General features: G+C 31.6%; 4 protein-coding genes across 4 annotated transcripts; 1 reads left to right on the forward strand and 3 right to left on the reverse strand.

Annotated features, from left to right (window-relative positions):
• Nucleotides 1-1,090: 1,090 nt before the first annotated feature.
• Nucleotides 1,091-3,963, reverse strand: LOC110630897 (IRK-interacting protein). Its single transcript, XM_021778538.2, has 2 exons — nt 3,428-3,963; nt 1,091-2,763 (listed from the first exon to the last, which is right to left on the reverse strand). Exons 1-2 carry the CDS (start codon nt 3,647-3,649, stop codon nt 1,228-1,230), a joined length of 1,758 nt encoding a protein of 585 aa, XP_021634230.1. The 5' UTR covers nt 3,650-3,963; the 3' UTR covers nt 1,091-1,227.
• Nucleotides 3,964-7,340: 3,377 nt separating this feature from the next.
• LOC110631118 (histone H3.2) lies at nt 7,341-7,998 on the reverse strand. Its single transcript, XM_021778836.2, has one exon. It carries the CDS (start codon nt 7,908-7,910, stop codon nt 7,500-7,502), a length of 411 nt encoding a protein of 136 aa, XP_021634528.1. The 5' UTR covers nt 7,911-7,998; the 3' UTR covers nt 7,341-7,499.
• Nucleotides 7,999-12,637: 4,639 nt separating this feature from the next.
• Nucleotides 12,638-16,176, forward strand: LOC110631198 (inactive protein kinase SELMODRAFT_444075). Its single transcript, XM_021778940.2, has 10 exons — nt 12,638-12,942; nt 13,026-13,183; nt 13,283-13,377; nt 13,491-13,921; nt 14,007-14,600; nt 14,693-14,856; nt 14,986-15,062; nt 15,181-15,328; nt 15,535-15,684; nt 15,797-16,176. The coding sequence occupies exons 1-10, from the start codon at nt 12,777-12,779 to the stop codon at nt 16,163-16,165; spliced, it is 2,352 nt and encodes a 783-aa protein (XP_021634632.2). The 5' UTR covers nt 12,638-12,776; the 3' UTR covers nt 16,166-16,176.
• Nucleotides 16,177-16,290: 114 nt separating this feature from the next.
• Nucleotides 16,291-20,934, reverse strand: LOC110631200. The gene is made up of 8 exons (XM_021778942.2): nt 20,373-20,934; nt 19,559-19,771; nt 19,283-19,426; nt 18,276-18,395; nt 18,117-18,203; nt 17,575-17,754; nt 17,202-17,470; nt 16,291-16,800 (listed from the first exon to the last, which is right to left on the reverse strand). Coding segments are annotated over exons 1-8 (1,401 nt in total). The 5' UTR covers nt 20,760-20,934; the 3' UTR covers nt 16,291-16,799.
• Nucleotides 20,935-22,199: the final 1,265 nt, after the last annotated feature.

Consider the following 22,199-nt stretch of genomic DNA (forward strand, 5'->3'; position numbering starts at 1 on the left):
TCTTATTAGAAACCTGGCCGAGAAGTCACTCTCAGTTTGTTTGAGGCAAAGGACACTTGTATGAATATTTGCTTGTAAATTTATGTAATCTGAACCTTTATCTCATTATCTGATCTTCTGCAACTGCTGCTTTCTTGCTTTTCTTTCTCTCTCTTGATTCCGATTACTGAGACCATCAATGAAAGAATGCTTGAGAGGATATTTGGAGAGGTTCTGGAACAAAAAGTGTTTGAAAACCTGGTAGGAAATGTACGTTTTGCTAATTTAAGGGTGAAAAGAAAAAGAGAAAAAAATATTTGATATTATTTAATAACAATATTATTATATTAATATATTAAACATAATAAAATATATTATAAAAATAATTAAAATTTTTTTATCACTGTACAAATATTAGATTATTTTTATACGCATAATATTAATTTTATAACATTAAAATTATATACCATCAGCAATTTTTTATTTAAATATATTATATATTAAAATTATAAAATATATTTATTATTGTAAAAATATAATATAAATAATATTATTAAATTAATATAATATAAATATATTATTATAATATATTAATAATTAAAAAATAAAATAAATATAAATTTTTTAAAAAGTGCCAAAACTTATAAAGCGCGTTAGGATAGGGTTTAACCCCTGTTGCGTAAAAGGTCAAATTTTAAATTTACAAATATATATATTTTTTATTTTAAATTAATAATTTTTTTTCTGACTCTAAATTGATAAAAAGCTCATAAAAAATAACAATTTTGAATTATTTTCATATAATACTTTTTTTTAATGAAAGAATTCAGCTCTAATTGAATTTATTTCTTTAACTGCAAGAGTCTCGGAAAATCGAAATCAACCGAGAGGTCCTCAAATTTCTGGGTTTTTTTTTGTAATTTTTTGAACTTCTGAAATTATTAAAACATAAATAGCATTATCAGGCTGTGAACTCCAAACTTTCTGATCTACGAAATCTAAAGAGCAAAGCTATAGACTTTGTATACTTTTTGAATGGCAAGCTATAGATGCATAAATAGTATATATCTATAGCACATCACTGTAGAAGAATATTATAACTCGATAATCCTGAACCCAATGCCAGCCCCGCTTTGCTATTATTAAAGAAACCCATTTCAACTTTTTATTAATATATGAATTTTAGCCTTGCAGACTCACTTCTAAAACCCACCAAACAAGAAGAAAAATTCTGAACTACTTGATAAATTAAGCTACGGACCTGTACCGACAAATAACCTTACACCTTAAAACCCTGTCCTGAACATAAAACCCTGGCATCACCATTATCTTAACCCTGCTTGGACCATTTGATTTTTGTCTATCCGCAAACATATCCTCCATGTAATATAGATCGAAGCTCCTATTCTCTTCAACCCTTAAGATTCCCAGTGGTGGACTGAATGAAAAAGCAAGCAAATGAAGCAACCATATGCATTTAGCAGTTACAAAGAAAGCTTGAAGAAGCTGTTCAGGCCATGGTCTTGTCCAATTCATTGTTGTAATAATGCAACTCATCTTCTGATCACAAAATTTGCTGAACTCTTCACTGTAATACTTAGTTCCCTTCCTTAAAACTTCACTCCAGCTTAGGTTCCTCAGTGCAACAAACGATGCAAATTGTGCCTGGCGATCTTGTTGAGGATCTAAATGCTTCGGTGAACCATTCTTTTGGAATACAGAATTCTCAAAATCTTGGTAGAGAGATTGGTTAATGATGGCTTCCAAATGGTACAGTACTGCCTTGGAGTGCCTTGAATTCAGAGACAATTTGTATGGCTGGAGAAGCAAGTTCAAGTTGTCCATAAGAGTATTATCTGTTTCCTCTATCTGCCCTACTAGAGTCTTGCAGAATTGCTTCACTGACAATCTTGTTTCTGATACAATCTGCAAAAAGCCTTCCACCATTACCTCTTCGCTTACAGGCATCGAGTTTTCTCCATTTCCATCATTGAGTTTCCCTCTCTTGGGGAAGTTTCCCAGCTTTTCAATTACTTGTGAACCTTTTGCTAATGTAGCTTGGCGTAAAGCCCTCTTTAACTCTCCACAGTAACTCTCCAAGTACTCGAGCTTCTGCTTTAGTTCCCCTAGCGAAGATTTCACCTCAGCTACCTCCATTAAGGCTGCATCTCGAGACTCATTTGCTTCTGTCAACTCTTTCTTCAATGTTTCAATTGACAGTACCCCCAGGTCCTTGAAAATTTGAGAAACGTCCTCAGATTCTGTCCGGTTGGGTGAGTTCTCACTCCTTTGCTTCTTCTTTAACTTTGGAAATAACCATGAAATCATTCCACGATTTCTCGGTTGTGGTTGTGCCGGTGAAAGAGAATCTGCCCATGGAACAACAACGTTAGGATTCCTGCTGTTCCTGGTTACATTTTCGGACTCAGAGGTAATAGTAGCTAGCTTGCACCTATTGCAGGAAGGTACAGGTTTGAAGTCTGCCAAGCTATTTCTCCTACTGGACTTGTAGAATTCTGTTCCGGGTGATGTGTGAAGCACAGTAATATTGTTAGCAGAAGAACCTGTGAGAGATTTTTGATCTTCAGCAGGACAACTGTGAGATTCCAAACTGGCCAAACCAGAAGAAATTCCTTTCTTTGAAGATGAATTCTCCTTCTTATAATCTGATAAAACAGTTTCATAGCCATTCCCTCCTTCTAGCCCATATTCATCCCAACTTTCTGATAATGTTGTTGATTTTGGCAGAGCCTGATGCCCTGGCAATGGTTCTTCTTCATAAGTCTGCAGAAAAAAATAAATAAACTCTTTAACCATTGCTACATAATATATAATTAGCATTCTATTTAAACTCGCAACATCAATTAAGACAAGAAGATGCGTTTACCAATTAAACAGGTAATATATCCTTAGTATAGATGAAAAGAATACTCGATTAAAAATTTCAATTACAGATTGAAAGCAACAATTTTGTTGGAGTCAGCGAGGCAGATCCAAAGAAACTTGCTGATACTAGAAAATTTTCATAGAGGAAAAAATATAGTCTTGAAAACAGTTACAAAAGCATGAATTTGAACTGAAAATCAAAGGCTGCAGTAGGGTCTGAAGACCAGAAAAGCTCTAATCGTAGTGAAATGCAAGACTTAGATTTTGGATTTTTTCCAAGCATGATAATGAACACAAACTATACTGTAACAGCTACCAGCCTTAATTATTAAGCAGTACTTTAAATAGAAAAATAACTACTGCAAATAATAACTTCTACATCTCGACCGAATAGGGGAAATTAAATTCCATAGTTTTATTGATTCCATCATGCGCCTGAATACTTCATTTACATTTTCATCTGGTGAAAGAATATAAGCAATGGAGCAAAAACCAAGAAACCATATTTGTTCAAAAAGGAAGATTTACATTTGAAACAATTGAAATGGACTCTGAAACTTACTGGAGTAAAAACAGGGTAATCTTGAGCAGAGAACTGAGAAAGAGGGCGTGAAAAAGGGGAAGAAGATGGGAATTTGAGATTGGCAGGGCTGTTTCCGTGCATCAGAGCAGCATGGAGAGCTCTAAGCTCGACTGCTTTGGCAATGGCAGCCTGTATCTCTTGTCTGCTAACTTCATTGTTGGTGTTGTTCTCAAGGCTTTGAAAGATTTGAGCAGCAGCCATGAAAAACAGAGGAAAATGCAGAGTAGAGCATATATAACCAAAGAAAATTACAAGAAACAAATAATAATAATAATTATAATAAATATATATGTATATGGTTGAGGATTTACTTAAAGAAAAGAACAAATGGGTATCTAATGGTTGGATTTAATTTACAAAAAAGAAGATGATATCTTTGGTGAAAATATATAAAAAGAGAGATGTATTTGGGTGAAGTGAGGCATCTAAAAATCCAATAAGCTTTTGTCTTTGTTCAGCAAGGATCAATGGAATGTGAGCTTGTGAAGCAGAGAGAGAGACAGAGGTGATTGTAGTAGCCTCCACTCTATGTAGGCAAGACCTGGTTAGTTTTATAAGTTTACTAAAATGCCCATGGTTACCCAAAAAAAGAAAAAGAAAAAGAAGATGAAAATGGTGGTACCACTATCAACACGATTGCTGTAGTACACTATCATCAATGGCTGTGAATGAATATAGCAATCCTTTCAAAAGTGGTGATCTTAATTTCTCCATTAAAGACTGCAAATGAGCACTATTTCAATCATTACAATTACTCATCCTAGATATATTGTTGTCTTCTAAATTTGGACTTAAACCCACTTTGCTTATACTTTGCATTTGCATAAAAATCTTTAATTTTTGTTGTTCTAAATACATTTATAATTCATACCTTACTCCACTTACTTTCCAACTATTATTATACTTGGAAAAAAAAAATGATTGAATTAATTGTTTTAAAATTTCAATCAAAAATTATAATCTTATGAAAAAAGAAAAAAGAGAAATCATTCACGAGGACTACTAGTAACAAATGTGGGTTACATCATTGATGTTTGGCAGAACAGAAGAGGGGAAAAAAAGCTATTTTTTCTCCATGGAGTGCTACTAGAGAAAGTTGAGGAAATCATTTGGTTTTGGAATATTCTACACCCTCAACCTCTCCATAAAAAAGAAAATCATATAAAAATTAATTAATTAAGTTATAAAGAGTTGAAGTTCATATAAGAATTGATTTATTTTACATGAGAAGTTTCAATAATAAAGTATTGAATTTTTTTATACAAAAAGGAACTTAATATTTCTAAATTAAATATTTAGATTAATTTGTATTAACATTAATAATAAATTCAATAGAAATGATTAATTAGTTTAGTGTCGGAATTCAGTTTAGGGGGAAAGAGGGTCGTGGGGGACAACCACAAATATCGAATACCTTCCAAACACTGTCTTTGTCCTTTCACTTTGGACAATGGACAGTGAATCTTGTGACCATGGTGTCTTTGTGGGGACCAAACTCACCCATCTCTCTTCACTATTACAACTGAAGAACAAAAAAGCCCTAAATTAGGAATTTCAGTAGTAATTTTTTTTTAATTCAGTACAAATAATACATATGTAAATTTCGAGATAATGCTGAGTATTTCATGGAAATTTAGTGTAAAATTTATAAGATTAAACATTTGCTGGTCATCCGCATGAAGATAAAAGTTAGGTTTGATTATATATTGATGAAATGAGTGAGGCCAAAATGGACATTTTATGAGCAAAATGATTCGAATTTTATTTTAAATTATATTTAGGATTGACATTTAATATGAATTTTTAAAACTTTTTATGTAAGTGGGTCATGTTATTAAACCAGGACAGGAGACCCCTAATAATGATTTGGAACATTGGATTGGAAAGTGAACTTTTCAAAAGTCTTTGCAGCGTTGCCAAAGTTAACCCAACCCATTAGCGCCATACCCTCAAAATTAAATCTTTAGCGATTGCTTTCTTAATTTACACTCCATAAATTTTTATTCAGGGAGATTCTTGGCCTGGATTTGCAAGGCCTTACCCACTGGAGCAATTTAATAAATATCTTTGGTTATAAAAAAAAATTAATAATAATTATTATTATTTGAGGATTTTGTTTTTATCCCATGATTTTCCCATAATTTATATTCTATATGAAATTAAAAATATGGAGATTAGAAAAATAGTTAATTACAAAAAGCAGTTAGTTAAAAAAGGGTGGCATGGCATCATATAGAGTGCATGTGAGAACCACATATATATGGACCCAAACACATGCATATGCAATAACTCTTTTTCTCTACTTCTTCAATCTACAAATGCTTTATGCTCATCATACATATATATTTCCAGGCACATGATTAGCCTGGCTGTAAAGTTTTTAAGGTATTGTATATATAAAAACTTCATTTTCAGTCACAGGCTAGTGTGAAAGGAACAAGAGAGAGAGAAGGGACAAAGTGCGTCTCTTTCGTTGGACTCACAACAAATGAGTAAAGAATACAAAGCAAGACCAAGAATTAAGAAGCATGGCCTTCTTTTTCATCATGAGATGACCACAACATGTAAAATTCTCACCCTTTGTTCTCCTATTTTTGAGAAGATTAAAAGTAGAAAGCTATGCTTATTCTTCCTGGCTTTTCCTCATATGATGTTTTGGTTTTTGTCATCTTTTCTTTGTTCCATCCTGCTGGAAACCGGATTCCACTTAGTTTTCTTCTAATCACACTCTAATTTAACCTTATTACCAAACTAGCTTGCTAGCTTTTCTTTTATTCTTGCTACTTGTTAACCACAACTGCCAAGTTATATACTGAGATCGTGAACCATTTTCATTCCCTTTAAAAAAAATAATAATAATATATAAAGGAATTTTAAATTTAAATTTGTTAAAAGAAAAAGAAAGTCATATAACTCATGGATTTTTGACATATTACATGTGATAACAGTAGACAAAATTATGAGAGCAATTATAGAAAAGGACATGCTGTGGAAGACAAGACATCCGGATGCCTCCTTTGGTAATTGTGGGTTCCTCTCCTTAATTATTTTCGTACACTTCCTCTTTGATTGTGACTTTATGACATTACCTTCCATCTCTAAATTGTTGTCTTCTGATCATTTTAGATTATATTCTATATTTTATATTACAACAATAGAATCAAGTTACCCTAATTGATGGTTATTATTATTAACATGATTGCAAGAAAGTTATAATTTATGAATATTTAGAAAACTATAATTATTCTCTAATACTCATCATCACAGCAAAAATAATGCAAGTACAAGAAAGTTTCACAATGTATGTAATGGAGACAACCTTCATTATGCTGAGTTGCGTACTTCTCCAGACGATAATTTTCCTTGTATTAAGAAAAATAAATGGATCCCAACAGTGACGGGAAAATGGATGCCAGCCTTAAGAGTCAAATTGGTCGTGCAAAGTGGTACACTATTAAAGTTTAAATGGGCTCCAAGCCCAATATTCAAAACATAAATGGGCCTTAAAGCCCAATTAAAGGATCAAACTTTCCCTCCCGCAAGAAAACTTTTGAAATTAGCAGCGGCAATGGCTCAAGTGCGCCGCCTCGTGTGAGGACAAGATTAGATGATCGTAATCCGCGTTTCTCATGTCACATGAATTTCAACCTTCGATTACCATTACATCGACGGTCTAGACTTGCTATTCCCGCTTAAGAAACAAACTCCTATTGGTCTATTCAAAATACCCATTCTAATCATCGATTTTGCTACCAATTAACGCTCCAAACTACATTCCCCCAAAGTTTTCGAAACAGATGCTCCCAGTAAGCTCGAAACATGAACCACAAACTTCAATAATAACGAAGAAGAGAATTAAGCAGTGACATTGAAAGAAGACCATTACAGTAAATGGAACCAAATCTAAAGCCATTTTCAAATTACTCGTTCAAATCTTCAAAGGGTTTTACATGGTAACTAAGGCATCGAAAACCAAAATACATAGAATTACAGCCCAGATGTATAGAGGGAAAGTTAGATAGTCATACTAAAGCAGACATGAACAAAACAATTAAGCCCTCTCTCCCCTAATCCTACGAGCCAGCTGGATATCTTTCGGCATAATAGTTACTCTCTTGGCATGGATAGCACAGAGATTGGTGTCCTCAAAAAGCCCCACCAAATACGCCTCCGCAGCTTCTTGAAGAGCCGCAACAGCGCTGCTTTGGAATCTAAGGTCTGTTTTGAAATCTTGAGCAATTTCTCTCACCAGCCTCTGGAATGGAAGCTTGCGAATCAATAGCTCAGTGCTCTTTTGATACTTCCTGATTTCTCTCAATGCCACGGTTCCTGGCCTGAAACGGTGAGGTTTCTTAACTCCTCCAGTCGCCGGAGCTGATTTCCGAGCGGCCTTGGTTGCCAGCTGCTTACGTGGAGCTTTCCCTCCTGTTGATTTCCTTGCAGTTTGCTTGGTGCGAGCCATTGACAAGACAAAGTAATTAGTGAAAAAGAGTATTTGTTTAAAAAGAAGATGTATGGCTAAGAGTAAGAAGCTTGTATATGCAACAATATTTTAGATGGGTATTTATATTGGCTAACATTGGAGAAGAAGGGGAAAGTGCTCTCAGCTGTTTTGGTTGGGAAAATCTGGATCGTGGATTCTCAGATTATCGACGGTTAAGATTCTTTAGAAAAGTGTTACACGGATTGCAATCAATGTGCAATGTGAAACAACCAATGGGATTGGTTTCTTAACCGGGAAACTTTACATTTTTATATTTGTTTGAAAGCTTTGGCGCTGTTGAATTCCAACCGTCGATAGACCGTCCAATCGATGGTTTTGGATACGCGAATCGAAGTAACAACGCCTCTTCTACAGGTACTCACGAGGTAACAGCTGGTATTACTTTTTCATTAAGAACGACGTCGTTGATATGTATCATTTGCTTAAAACGACACCAGTTGAATACATTTTGAAAATTTTAGTTAAAAAATTTAGAAATTCTTAATTATTCATTCTTCACATTTTGAAAAAATTAAAAAAAAAAATTCCTTTTGAGGTTAAACCCTTCAGCTAGCATATTCAATGGGGTGTTGAACGATGCAGTATTTTATAGATTGAGAGTCATGTTCTGAAACTCATCGGGATATGATTCTATTAGTAAAAGGTTAAACAACGTAATTAATTGGTTTAATTGAACCGTAAGATTATAAAATGAGAACTTTATTTCTTTTTGAACAGAACTCAAATCGTTTTGAAATGTTTTTGGTATAATTATCACCATTGTTGAATTTGTGAATATTATTGAATGTCAATTGATATTTTGAAATCTAATAAAAAATAGACTCAAGATGTAATTGAATAAGTTTCTTTAATATATCTCTCTTTCTCTTTTCTCGTTTAATAATGCATAATTATCATTCTACACGCCTATATTCTTCTGCTAGAGTGATAGCAAACCGTATTATAAACATATTGTATACTTTTTCTTCATTAGATATTATTAAATTGTTTATCATTCATAAATAAATTGATTAATATAGATATTTAAAATTATAAAAATTAAAATATTTTAATATTATTTATAATAATATATATTTTAATATTATTTTTAATACATTAATATAATAATATCGTAATTAAAAATAATATTAATTATATATTTATTGATATGTAAATATTATATTTAATATATTTTATTATTTTTAATATATTAAAATATTAATAAAAAAAATTATATTGAAAATATTTAAAAATATAAAACAATAATACTTTTCGGATATCAAATTATTAATACTATTTAATTACTGTATTATTATATTAATATATTAAATATAATAAAAAATTTTTATTATAAAAAATTATATTATAAATAATATTATTAAATTAATATAATACAAATATAGTAGTATAATATAATAACAATTAAAAAAATAAATGTTATTTTTTAAAATCAAAGCAGGCTATGCTGGCTTTGTTCGTTAATATAAAAAAAGATGAAGCTTGTGGCCTATCAAGAGAGTCTGACCGCCGGGTATATATATATATATATAAAAAGTTGGAGTTTAACAGAGATATTAATCAGTGGCATATTTTTTTTTTTTTGAAATAGGGGATGGGGGATTGATCAGTAGCATATTTAAATTTATATATTTATGTTAACAGTATATTTAATATATATTATTTTTATATTTAATAATAGTATTAATTAATATATTTATAATAAATATAATTTATTATTTTTATTATTATAAATTATATATGATTTTTAAATTTTTTTTATTATTATTATTTAAATCTCACCGTTGAAACTGAAAGAATTGACTGAACCGAATTAATTTAAAATTTTAATTTAATTTTTTATTTATTTTAGTTTGATTTGATTTTAATTAAAAAAATTTAAAAAATTAAATCAAACCGATTAGTAATAATAATATATTATTTTTAATAATATATTGAGATTATATTATATTAAAATTAAAATATTTTAATTAAATTTTAAAATATTAAAAATAAAGTGTAAAAAATAAAAAATTTTATTAAAAATTTAAATCGAACCGAATTAAATTAAATCAGACTGATTCAATTTAATTTGATTTTTAATCAAAACCAGTTTGATTCAATTTTTATAAATATTAAAATTTTAATTTTTAATTTATTCGGTTTGGTTTAATTTTAAATCAAACTGACTGATCGCTAATTTAAACTTTTAATTTTTTATAATTTTTTAATATAATATAATAATTATAATTAAAAAATTTAAAATTAAACATTATATTTTTAAAATAATTAATAAAAAATTAATATATATTTATTTTTTTAACTATAAACATATAAAAATGATTATTTAAACTTATAATACATCTTATTAATTATATTTCTATTATTAGTAAATAATATATATGTATATATATAATTAAATTTTAAAATAAATTATTAAGGGATTAATAAATAATATAATTAATTCTAAATATTTATGATATATAGTGTAAATATATTTATAATTTGTTTATATATTTTTAATTATATTTTTATATAAAATAATAATTACTATATATAATAAACGTAATTTATTATTTTTAATCATTATTAATATATAATCTTTTGATTTTTTTATTATTTTATAATATAATATATATAATTTTTATTATATTTATTAAAATAAATATAATTTATTATTTTTTTAATATGACCTTTTAATTTTCTATTATTTTCTAATGCAATAAATATAAATCTATTGTATTTATTATTCTTATTATATCATCTTTTGATGTCCTATTACTTTTTAATATATTATATTATTAATATTATAATAAAATTATATTGTATTTTATAATTAAAAAAATTTTATTATAACTTTTATTCAATAATAAATAAAATATTAAAAATATATTTATAAAATTTGATAAAAACACCATATAAAAAAATATTTGAACAATTAAAAAAAATTACTTTTACTATATAGTAATAATTCTATAACAAAAAATTATATAAATTTTTTTATAATTTTATATTATTATTTATTTAGTAAATAATTTTATAAAATTATAATTAATATAATTTAATTACAAATACTCTATATAATATGAATAATTATATAAAATAAATATATATAATCGATTAAAAATATTATAAAAATATTAAATGTGATAAAAAATAATTAAAAAATTAATAGAATTAATTGTTTAAAATATTATCATACTAAAATTTATTAATTCAAATAATTATAAAAAATTAATAAAAATAAATAATTAAAGTATGATTCTAATACTTTAAAATAATTATTATAAATATTAAACAATTAAATTATTAAACTTAAATTACGAAAATTTATTATATTAATGATGGTAATAATTTTAATTGTTCACTTTTCACATACATGTAACTTTTATTATTCATTCTATATAGAATGTATTAGCACAATCTCTATTCCATATATTTATTCACACATCTCTCTAATATTTTCAAATATCTAATGTTTTGAAAATATTTTTAAAATTTTTTATTTAGTAGTACCCATGAGATGTATGGTTGCACTGTTCTTAACGGCTAGCTCAACCCTATTAAGTAAATTAAAATTGGACGAAGAGTTATCTAAATATTTTGAAAAGGTTATTTTATCCTTTTTGAGATATATTTATATTGTAGTTGTTATAAAATTATTTGTATTATTATAAAGTAGTATTCGTCTAATATGATTGATATATTAAATTTTACTATCTAAAAACTTGATATACTTTAAAGTTATTGCGATAAAATATATAATTATCCTCCATTGCCGTAACCACTACCGATCCTTACCATCCACCGTCATCAGAACTTAATAAATTTAATTTTTTTAAGAATATAATTTCATGAATAGAATTTATTATTATATATTAATAATAAATAATAATAAATAATTTTCTTTATTGATTGATGGTGCATGAATTTATACACTATTACTATTTTGAATTTAAAATTTTAGAAAAAAATATTTTATGCGGAGTGAATTTATGTAAAAAAATATTATTTTATAAAATAATATCATATATAAAAAATTTTAATATATATTCCTACAACCAGCGATCGTTAAAACAAAAAATGTGGTCAAAATTCCATAAAAACCCATGTATTTGGAAGTTATGTGACCATAAAGAACAAGGGTTTTAATCAAAAGTACTTGTATGAACAGATATTAGATTGTTAAGAAGAAGACGAATAAAAGGAATTGTTCCCATCCACAAAAAAATTCCTTCTACTTGAAATGACCAAAAACTTAAATATTGTCAAGAATTATTAGTTCTATTTAGTTTTATTTTATTTTCGAACCAAAATGCATGATGCCTAAAAAGTTCTAAAACTTTCTGCAATTTTTAATTTGAAATTTTCAGCTCTTGGATTTTTTTAAAAAATTAATTAATTAATATTTTTATAGTGAGTTAGAGGCAGCCAACCGTAGAAAAGGACTGAAATCAAAATGACATATATTATATGCATATACAGTATTTAAAGAAAAGGTCAAGAAGAGCTAGCCTAGTACCTTGTCATAAATAGATATCTGAAGATATAATTAAAAGGTTTCAAAGAGGTAATGATGGAGAAATTGCAGTTCCCTCCAAGAGCTAAAAGACACAACAAGACCATTTCAAAATCTCACCCTATGCAGCCCAATCTCGCCCTTCCTATTTTTTCTGTTGGCATATGAAGCCAACAAAATAAAAAATGGAATCTCAAACATCAATGTCGGTAATTATTACTATTTGAAAAATGTTATTGCAAGCAAGCTCTTATATGGCTTCTTATGTGTCTTATTCTTCTATTTCTTGGCTTTAGATTCCTGGGAAAGAAACAGAAAGGAAAGTAATAATGGATAGTGAGGTGATAATTGTAGCAGTTGATGCTAGTAAAGAAATCACAGATTATGCACTAGAATGGACATTTCGAAATGTAACAAAGGCTATGGATTCTTTAACCATACTTGCATTGCTTCCATGTCCACGTCCTCCTTCTTCTGCAAATCACTTGCTTTCTTGTAGGTTTGCTTTTTTCTTTGAAGAAAATGGTGGCGGTGGACCTCAGCTTCTGACATAAAAATTTTTGCTTGCTCATTTTTAGGCCTGCTAAGGAAATGGGGATTTGGGGATAGGGACAAGGTGAAGAATGCATCAGATTATAATGGCTTCAATAAAACAGTTCAACAGGATTCATTCCGACGAATAAACAACGTTTGTATGCAGATGATGCAGCAACTGTGTTTATCCCATGATAAGCAAGTAAGAAATTCTTGTGTTGTCTTTTTCTTTTTTTTTTGGCCTCATTGCATAGTTAGGACTGTGATCAACTTTTCACAATTTCTTATGAGCAATATACAGGTTCATACTCAAGTGAAGATTGTTGCTGATGCACAACTAGGAGCAGTGGCCACAGAAGCCAGAGAGCTGGAGGCAAACTGGGTAATCCTAGATAGGTCAGATTATAAGCATTTTGTTTCCTAACTGAATCATGATTGAGCTGGATATTCAACCTGTTCAAATTAATTATTACTTTTTTCCCCAACTAATGGATCTATTCAAATTGCAGATGCTTGAAGAAAGAAGGTGATTTCTGCCTGAAACAGTTGACTTGCAATATTGTAATCATAGACCATGCTATTCCAAAACTTCTTAGTGCAGTTAACCCTCTAGCTGGGAAGAGACTTAGTGTGAGTGCAATGACTCGAAGTAGTCTTGGCATCGAAAGTACAGTCTTCAATTCAGAATCATTGTCAAGTAAAGGAAAGGAGCAGTTCTACAAGGCTGGTAGTCCTTCCACCATTAAGTCCAGATCCCACGCCCCAATTCTTCATTTAAATTCTGATTATTTCCATCAAGAAGTTGAAGTGCAAACAACATTTAGCCCTTCTACTTCTTATGCTCAATCAGACTTGATTCATAATGAATCAGCTTTTAAGATTGGTGATCCCTTGGATGGGAAAATAAAGAGGTCTAGTGGCCTTTTGAAGACTAAATTTGGTAAGAGAAGTTTTTAAGTCCTATTGTTAATTCATTTTGTTTAATCCATAGGGATGATTACAATGTTTTGGATGCTGGGAAACAGATATGGAAACACCTAATGTCATCAAAGCAACACAAACAGTATCAGTTCCAACTAGAAGATCAATCGACTCGCCACGCTTGTTAAGAAAGCCTGAAAGCCCAAATCAGCTCAATAACAGAAACTATTGCATGATTATTCCTGGAGAAGAAAAGCCTGCATTCCCATCTTCTCCAACCTTTCAACGAATCTCAAGTATCAGGAAGGCTATGCCTCTTTCTATTAAGCATCCACCAACACCCCCACCTCTTTGCTCCATTTGCAAGCACAAGGCACCTATTTTTGGCAAGGCAACAAGGAAGTTCAGTTACAGAGAGATAGAAAGTGCAACTGATGGATTCTCAAGGGATAATCTCTTGGCAGATGGTGGATATGGTTCAGTATACAAAGGAATATTGTCTGATGGACAAGTTGTTGCAGTGAAGCAGTACAAGGCGTTCAGTGCACAAGGAGCATCAGAATTTTGCTCAGAAGTTGAAATATTGAGCTGTGCACAGCACAGGAATTTGGTGATGTTGGTGGGATACTGCATTGAAAGAGAATGGCTCCTCATTTACGAATTTGCTTGCAATGGTTCTTTGGATAAGCATTTGTATGGTAAGGTCGAATTAAAGATGCATTCATATGAAATATTTTTCAAGAGTTTTATTTGTCAAATCATATAATCAAATTGCTTTTAATATGCACAGGAACCGAGACAAACGAGGTAATGGCTTGGCACAATAGAATGAAGGTTGCAATAGGTGCTGCTAGAGGTCTGAGATATCTCCATGAAGATTGCCGAGTCGGATGCATTGTACATAGAGATTTCAGACCGAACAATATCCTCCTTACACATGACTTTGAACCTATGGTCAGTCCATTCACATCATTAAAAAAATTACCATCATCCAGGACATCTATTTTCCACGAAGATAACACTTCTTGTTTCTGTATCAAGGATTTTAAACTATTTGATCCTAATAGTATGTAGTTTATATAGGTGGGAGATTTTGGTCTTGCAAGATGGCAAGCAGATGGCCAGTCGGCGGTGGAAACACGAGTTATTGGCTCTTTTGGGTACTAAGATTCTCAGACTTCATTCCGGATTTAGATCATATATCTTTTGTAGATATTATGCAGCAGAGTTTATGCACAAGTTTGTAATGTTCTTCTCCCTTTGATCATGCCTTTGTAGGTATTTAGCACCTGAGTACACGCAAACTGGGCTTATAACAGAGAAAACTGATGTCTATGCATTTGGGGTTGTGCTGTTGGAGCTCATATCTGGCTTTAAAGCTACTGAGTTTTCAAGAATTACAGGACAACCGTTTGTACAAGAATGGGTAAGTTAACTTGCAAGAATTTTTAGAATATTAGCCTTTGCAGTTGCCTAATAGTTTTTCTAAATTTAATGGTCCTGGACATATTTCTTGCATACTTGGCATTTAAAAGCTCAGATATGGGTGGTTTTTCGGTTTAGAATCATTTGCCTAGTATCCAGAATCCTAGTATGCATTTCTAAGTGTGTAGTTGAATCTTTATACTGCAGGGTTGTCTATTGCTTGAGAGGAAGATGATCGATGCGATTATAGACCCTCAACTAAAGCAAAATTATGAGGAGAAAGAAGTAGAACGTATGATGTATGCTGCCAGCCTATGTATCTCACCAAAGCCAGAAAAAAGATCAAGAATGTCCAAGGTTACTAAATATCCACAACCTCGTCTCTTTCCATTACTGGATATTTTCTGCTTCCCTTGTCTCAGTTTCTTCTCTTTAACCATCTTATAACGTTCTATATTGAATGCTGCAGGTATTGAAAATATTAGAAGGAGATATTTCCACTGACTTGGCTTGTAATTATGGACAACACTCCACCAGTTACTTGAAGCAATATGCGCACAACCTCTGTGTTACAGAGAGTCCAGTGATTCCATCGCTTGATCATAGCCCTTCTTCATCAATTCTGATGCAAACAATGCATTATATGAACCTAAGCCCATCCAGAAAATGCACGGACAGAAACAATGGCACATTCAAGACATTGGTACCTTTTAAAGAAGAAGAAACTGTAAGAGGTGTTCAGGAATTGAAACAACCTGAATCAAACATCAGTGGGGAATATCGAGCATATTTACAAGGGTCACTGGCCAAATTTATTCAGAACCTTAATGGACATTGAAAAAATATGAGGTTTTGCAAGTAAAAGTCATCACTTTGTATTTTCTCAGCATTTTCACCATGGGAGGTAACTAGACATGATGTGCATGGCTAAATTCAAGAACACTGTTAAAAATTTCCTCTTCAGAAACAAATGTTCTTGGAAATAAAATAACAGCTGAGAAGAAACCTTCATGTCTAGCATATATACACTCCCAAGCCTGCGACTGTGCTTCGAGAACATAGGACTTTGGCCTTAGCATATGTAAATTTATTAATGATGGATGGGGAAAAAGTCACAAACATCAACAGATTGGGTGCCTGAGAATAAAATGTTTCAAATTTCTGCTACCTAGTTTGGCAAATAATTCTGAATCAAACCCAAAAAGCCAAATAATTTTTTTTTAACACCAAAACCCCAAAAAACCCTGATAAACGTGAAGACTTCGTTCAGAACTAGCCAAAACAATGAACTGTAGATTTCTGCAATTCTACGAATTTAACTACCCGCAATATGATATAACAGGAATATGACTCTTGAACCCAGATGAAGTAGGAGTGGCCTGAACATAAGTATGACAATAGGCATTCTCCCTGAAATTGCCACACCTACACCCCATATCCTCCACAGTGCACACAAATGTGTACCACGTATACCTGCAAAAATAGCAGAAACGATGACATGCGCTTTCACCATTAACTTCAATCAGTCGAAGAATGTGCAGAAACCACATCAACCAACAATCGCAATTATGTCATTTGCCCATGGCAAACAATTTGATGACGGTCTACTGAATATTTATAATGGATTAAATCTAGGAAGCAGATTTTCTACATTCCTCCAGTCAAGATTCAATGGTCAATCCTTTACCATGAGAAATCAGGCTGCTAAGTTTGAGAACAAGTCAAATTTTTCAAGCCATTCTTACAGCATTCTTTGGTTTCATGATAGCCATCATTGAAGTACCTTTGCAACCATGTTGTGGAATTTACAAAAACTTCTTTAATGGAAAATTAAATATTCCACTGCCTTCAAATTGAAACTTTGAATTACTTACTAGACCCATCTTTTTTTTGGGGCTGCATCAGTAGATGAAGTTTGGGTTTGCCTTCTAATCTTCTTAAATTCACCACTAGCTGACAATTCCTTTTGCCTTAAAGAAGAGAGTTTACTAGGCTTTTGATTTGTTGGTATTTCTTTAAGAGGACTTCCTGGTCTAGACTTAGTTTGCCGTTCATTTAATCTCGCCAAAGAATTCATGTTCTTTGCTGATGCTGATGTCTGCTTTCTTGTTGGAGCAAGATCTTTACTTTTAAGAGGCATATCCTGAATATGAACAATATATATGAGCTTGCTGTAGGTTCAAAATTCAAAGCAGAGGAATTTGAATCTGAATGGGGATTATCAGTACCATGCTAAATGGAGATTACCTGATTTTTAGTAAGTGAAGCTTGTGCCCAGTTCAAAGGAGAAGAATCTGAATCAGAAGAGGAAGGGCTGGTACTACTGTCCATATCATAAACTATGTTGTCCAGCAAAAGTGGTACTTCCTTACTGCTCAAGTTAGGCGGAGCGGAGGATGTTCTATGGAGCCTTGTAAGGTGCACCACCTGCAACAAATTTCATTAATCATATGATGAGCTCAGGAAATTAGAATGATACTCTCAGAAGTCAGAAGCCCTACTGATCACATGCCTGTTATAATCAAATATAAACTGTAAATCTGTAAATTATTACAAATGCACATACGTTCCAGTACATTAATCATTATTTAATTAAAATGGCAATGTGCAAAGAATTTGCATATTTCAGAGCTTGTTTTCTGCACAAACCTCAGTTGCACAAGTTGACTTCCATTAAAAATTAACAATAAAGCACATGAAAAATGTTAAACATTCTAAGAGGAATTTTGGTTGTTTGTAGGTTGTTTTCAAATTCAATGGAAACAGTATTGTTAGCGGCAACTTCTCACCTTTTGTTCCAATACAATCATGTCCTTCTTAAGTTTCATAATCATTGTGTTCTTCCTGCGTATACTATCTTCCAATGCTGCAGTTTTCTATCAAGAGCAGAGAAACGTAAATAAATCAAATTGAAATTTTTTGAGTAAGAAACATAACTGTAATAATACCTTTGAGCGTGCATTTTCAGTTGACTGAAGAGTTGTAACCAGCTCCTTTATGGTGGCATCCTTCTCATCACACTCTCTCTTTAGGTTGAAGATATCTTGGTCTATTGTGCATCTGTTCATCTGTAATAGATACCAAAATGACTTTAACAGAAAGTCAAACCTGATATAAAAGAAAGCAGTTGATTCTCTTTCAAGAGAAACTGCAGGTTCCACTTAATCCACTACAAACCACAGAGAGGAATGATAGAAACCACCTGTAGATATGACTGTACAAACTCTGTCTATTGAAATATGAAATCACTTGATAAAACCTTTTCCGGTATATTAAGCTGTAAATGATATAGGATTAACCAAGATGCTACAAGAGTCCACAGTACAAATATTTATGCAGAGGTGCAAGCAACCTACAATTGCAGTAATAAGGTATCTTCTAATCTAAACAACAGCTTAGGATTCTAATACAATAAAATGAATCTTAATGATAGATAATACATGAACAGTCGACTTGTAGCATATCATGGAATTACTCGTTGCTAAGTCTTCTACTTAACAGAAATGAGAACTTTAAGCCTACCTACTCCCTTTGTGACTTGTGAAAGAATGTTTGAACTTATGTAATTGAAGCAGTTGGTATCATGCAAATATCATATAACATAAGGTCCGTGGATCCTAACATAGTGGGGCCATATCTAGTTTTGGTTGGATATTATATTGCAAAAAGCATAAAGTTTGGGCCGTTTAATTTTGTTTTGCTATGCTACAAAAAGGATTACTAATGAAAAGAAAGTCACTCGGGGAGGAAAGGAGAATGCACATTTAGAAACTCCAGAATAAGCAAATTGAGCAATTTCTCATTTGGAGTTCAACAGATTTACTGTAGAACTAATCTATGAGGTGAACTCTTCCACCAAAAAGTTCAGTTTTGATCATAACTTGTCCATCATCTATGTGAATTACATGACTAATGAAGAAGCTAGGCCAGGTAACTAATGGCAACTGTATGCTACCTGGATATCTGCTGTTGAAGTAACACTTGAAGCCCAATCTGACAAATCTGACATGCGCCGTTCCTCTTGTTCCACCTCATTTATTGAAGGAATCTTATACTGCAATACTTCATGCTCTTTGCACAGTTTCATAGCATAGTTGCCCTAGTACAAATTAATAAAATATGAAAGCATATTTTAGCATTTGAATGCATAGATCAGATAATAACTCCAAATCTATCACTTAAGAATTAAAAATAAGGTGCAAACTCACAATTTACAAGGTATGAACCTCACCATTAAACCAGCAAAAAGGTTTTGGTGACGATCACAATGCCAACAACTACAGTCGATAAATTTAATTGTATCACAGCCAAAAGCATCAACAGATGGTGATTCTACATTGTTGTTTAACGACGCATTGGCCTCTGATACTGCATTGTTCTTAATGCTGCTCACCTGCTCGCATAGATCATCGAGCTTCTGCTGCATGCTTGATAGCACCTGATCCTGAAAACCAGCAATCCCATAAGGAGTTATATCCAATGTTCTCATGGAAGTTCCTCAATAACGACGATTTTTTTCTTTTTTGTGCATTTTGGAACCAGATTCAGAAGGAATGTGTTTGATATAGGTAATTGAATGAAAAATACAACAGAAAATTGAACTAAATCAGTTCATTATTTTACATTAGGGTTGCACTAGATTCTAAATTTTATAATTCCTGCAAATGTTGTCTTTAAAATCAGAACGGAAGTCCCGCGTACAATGTAGCACCTATTAAGAAGCTAATCCAGACATTTTGAAAATTGAGAAGTGGGCAAACAATGCATTTGAAAGCAGAACCTCGAATCCCTGATTAAGAAATAAGAAATCCATCCATAAATTTAGCATTAAAGTTTAATTACGTTGATAAATATCAGAGAAGAGAAATGAATTATGCAGAATCATGCAGCAATTATATAATTCGGAGTAAAAGAATAAATAAGGCATTAATAAAGCAAAGTCCTAAGCTGAATAACTACGACTGCTTTAAGAGGAAAAACATCCATCAGGCATAAAGTAAGTTATTAACCAAAAGGAATAATGAAATCAATGCATAATCACTAACCCTAAGCGCCACAGATTTTTTGAGCTGTGAAATTAGCTTATTCTTTTTAGACTTCGCAACGGCTACTCTGATCACGGCTACAATGAGGAACCTCTGAATGGGGCTAAACAGCTCCCAGGCTACAATTTGCTCTCGGCTCAAGTCACCCCCAATGGCTTTAGCCGAGCTGGCTTCCTCAGCATTAAGAATCCGTCCCTGGAGAGAGACCCGAGCCAGCCTTCGAGCCGAGGTGACTGAGCAACTAGGAGTGAAGTGAGTGGAAAGCCTGCGCGAGGAGGGGGAAGGGATGGGAGAGAAAGGGGAGAGAGAGACTAAAGGAGGAGGATGAGTAGAAGCCAGATGAAGCGAGCCGGAGGAAAAGTCAAAGTGGTGGTCGGCTTCTTCCATGGCGAGAAGAGAGAAGGAAGAGAACAGAAGAGCGTGATCGCAGGGATGCTGTATTAAATTTGAAAGCTTGTTTGAGAGGGAAAGCTGAAAACATGGAAGGAAGGAGAGCGTTAGTCTCCTAGTTGGGTATTTGACACGTGTCTTCTGCTCTTTTCTCTTTTTGGCTCCATTCTCTGTCTGGTTGTAAAACTGTTAATATTTGTCTGCATCAGTAGGAATTTCAGATTTTTTCCCATATTTTAATTCGAAAATGGGAATTATTGTTTGAAAGAACAATTGAATTTCTTATGTACAGCTGCAGAGGCCTTGTGAAAATGTACAGGAAAATTACTTTTATTTATAATTGTGTATGCTCGATTATACGTAAGATTTTTTCTATAATTATGCTTGAAATTTTAAATTCTTATGAAGGAAAGTTATAAATATGAAGGGGGAGACAATCTATTTAAGAGGAAAAAAAATGAGAATTTAGAAAAATAAAATCTAAATATTGAGAAATGGTATATATTGCTGAGGTAGTAAATCCCCCTGCAAGTTTTCCATCTCAGCATTCAAATTTAAAAATATTTTTTCTAAAAGAAAAAATAAAAAAAGTAATAATATATGTTATAAAATTGAAATTAGGTGAATATGAAGTGGAATTAAAATTGTAACGCAAGTCCGTTACCATGCATGCATGTTGAGGACACATATGTATGTGGGATGAATTTTTTCTTTCTTTTAACAATACAAATAGATTGCATTTAGCATGGTTAAAGGATAACGAATAAAATTAATTATAACGAAGGCTTTAAAAGCGTTCACAGATAAATGGATTTGAATAAATTTAAAAAATTTTAAATTTTATTTTTTAAAATTTTTAATTTTTATTTTAAAAGAAAAAAACTTTAAAAAAATTATATTCTAATAAAAAATAAAACAATAAATTAAAAATTAGTCCATTAAAAATTTATAATTTATATTTACGGTTAACTTGCTCACAAAAAATTCTATTGCACGTATATTACATGGGACCTTCACCACTCTACATTAAACCGATTTTGGATCCTCTAGAAACATAATCACCGAACGGAACCATGCAAATCCATATTGCTACATCACACCAAATAAAACTCTCCCTTAAAACTATAATTGAGCCATCGCCCTCACTCACTCAAATTCAAAAATATAATCCCTCACAGATAAAAAAATAAAAACTTGTAAAAACAAATCAAACTAAGCAAACAAACACACAAAATTATTATTACTGTCCAACAGTAGCGAGGGATAGCTATAAGACAAATTCGACTCCTTCCCGAAGACAATCATAAAACAACCAAACAATTAAAGTAAAAATAAAATAAAGAATAAAAAGTGAACAAAAATCAAAATAACCCTCCTCCATCCGCTTACCGACGACTTTCCTTTTCCTCTTCCACTCGCTTTTTCCAATTCTTTTTC

This window comes from Manihot esculenta, chromosome 14 (assembly GCF_001659605.2).
Source record: "Manihot esculenta cultivar AM560-2 chromosome 14, M.esculenta_v8, whole genome shotgun sequence".
NCBI classification, from domain to species: Eukaryota; Viridiplantae; Streptophyta; class Magnoliopsida; order Malpighiales; family Euphorbiaceae; genus Manihot; species Manihot esculenta.

Excerpts from the sequence above, each read along its gene's own strand:
- LOC110630897 (XM_021778538.2), bottom strand. The coding sequence starts at position 3,649 with ATGGCTGCTGCTCAAATCTTTCAAAGCCTTGAGAACAACACCAACAAT. Across the intron at positions 2,764-3,427 it reads ATTACCCTGTTTTTACTCCA|ACTTATGAAGAAGAACCATT; the intron begins GTAAGTTTCAGA and ends TTTTTTCTGCAG.
- LOC110631118 (XM_021778836.2), bottom strand. The coding sequence starts at position 7,910 with ATGGCTCGCACCAAGCAAACTGCAAGGAAATCAACAGGAGGGAAAGCT.
- LOC110631198 (XM_021778940.2), top strand. The coding sequence starts at position 12,777 with ATGGATAGTGAGGTGATAATTGTAGCAGTTGATGCTAGTAAAGAAATC. Across the intron at positions 14,857-14,985 it reads CACATGACTTTGAACCTATG|GTGGGAGATTTTGGTCTTGC; the intron begins GTCAGTCCATTC and ends TAGTTTATATAG. Across the intron at positions 15,329-15,534 it reads AACCGTTTGTACAAGAATGG|GGTTGTCTATTGCTTGAGAG; the intron begins GTAAGTTAACTT and ends TTTATACTGCAG.
- LOC110631200 (XM_021778942.2), bottom strand. The coding sequence starts at position 20,759 with ATGGAAGAAGCCGACCACCACTTTGACTTTTCCTCCGGCTCGCTTCAT. Across the intron at positions 18,396-19,282 it reads CTTCAACAGCAGATATCCAG|ATGAACAGATGCACAATAGA; the intron begins GTAGCATACAGT and ends TATCTATTACAG. Across the intron at positions 17,471-17,574 it reads CTTCACTTACTAAAAATCAG|GATATGCCTCTTAAAAGTAA; the intron begins GTAATCTCCATT and ends GTTCATATTCAG.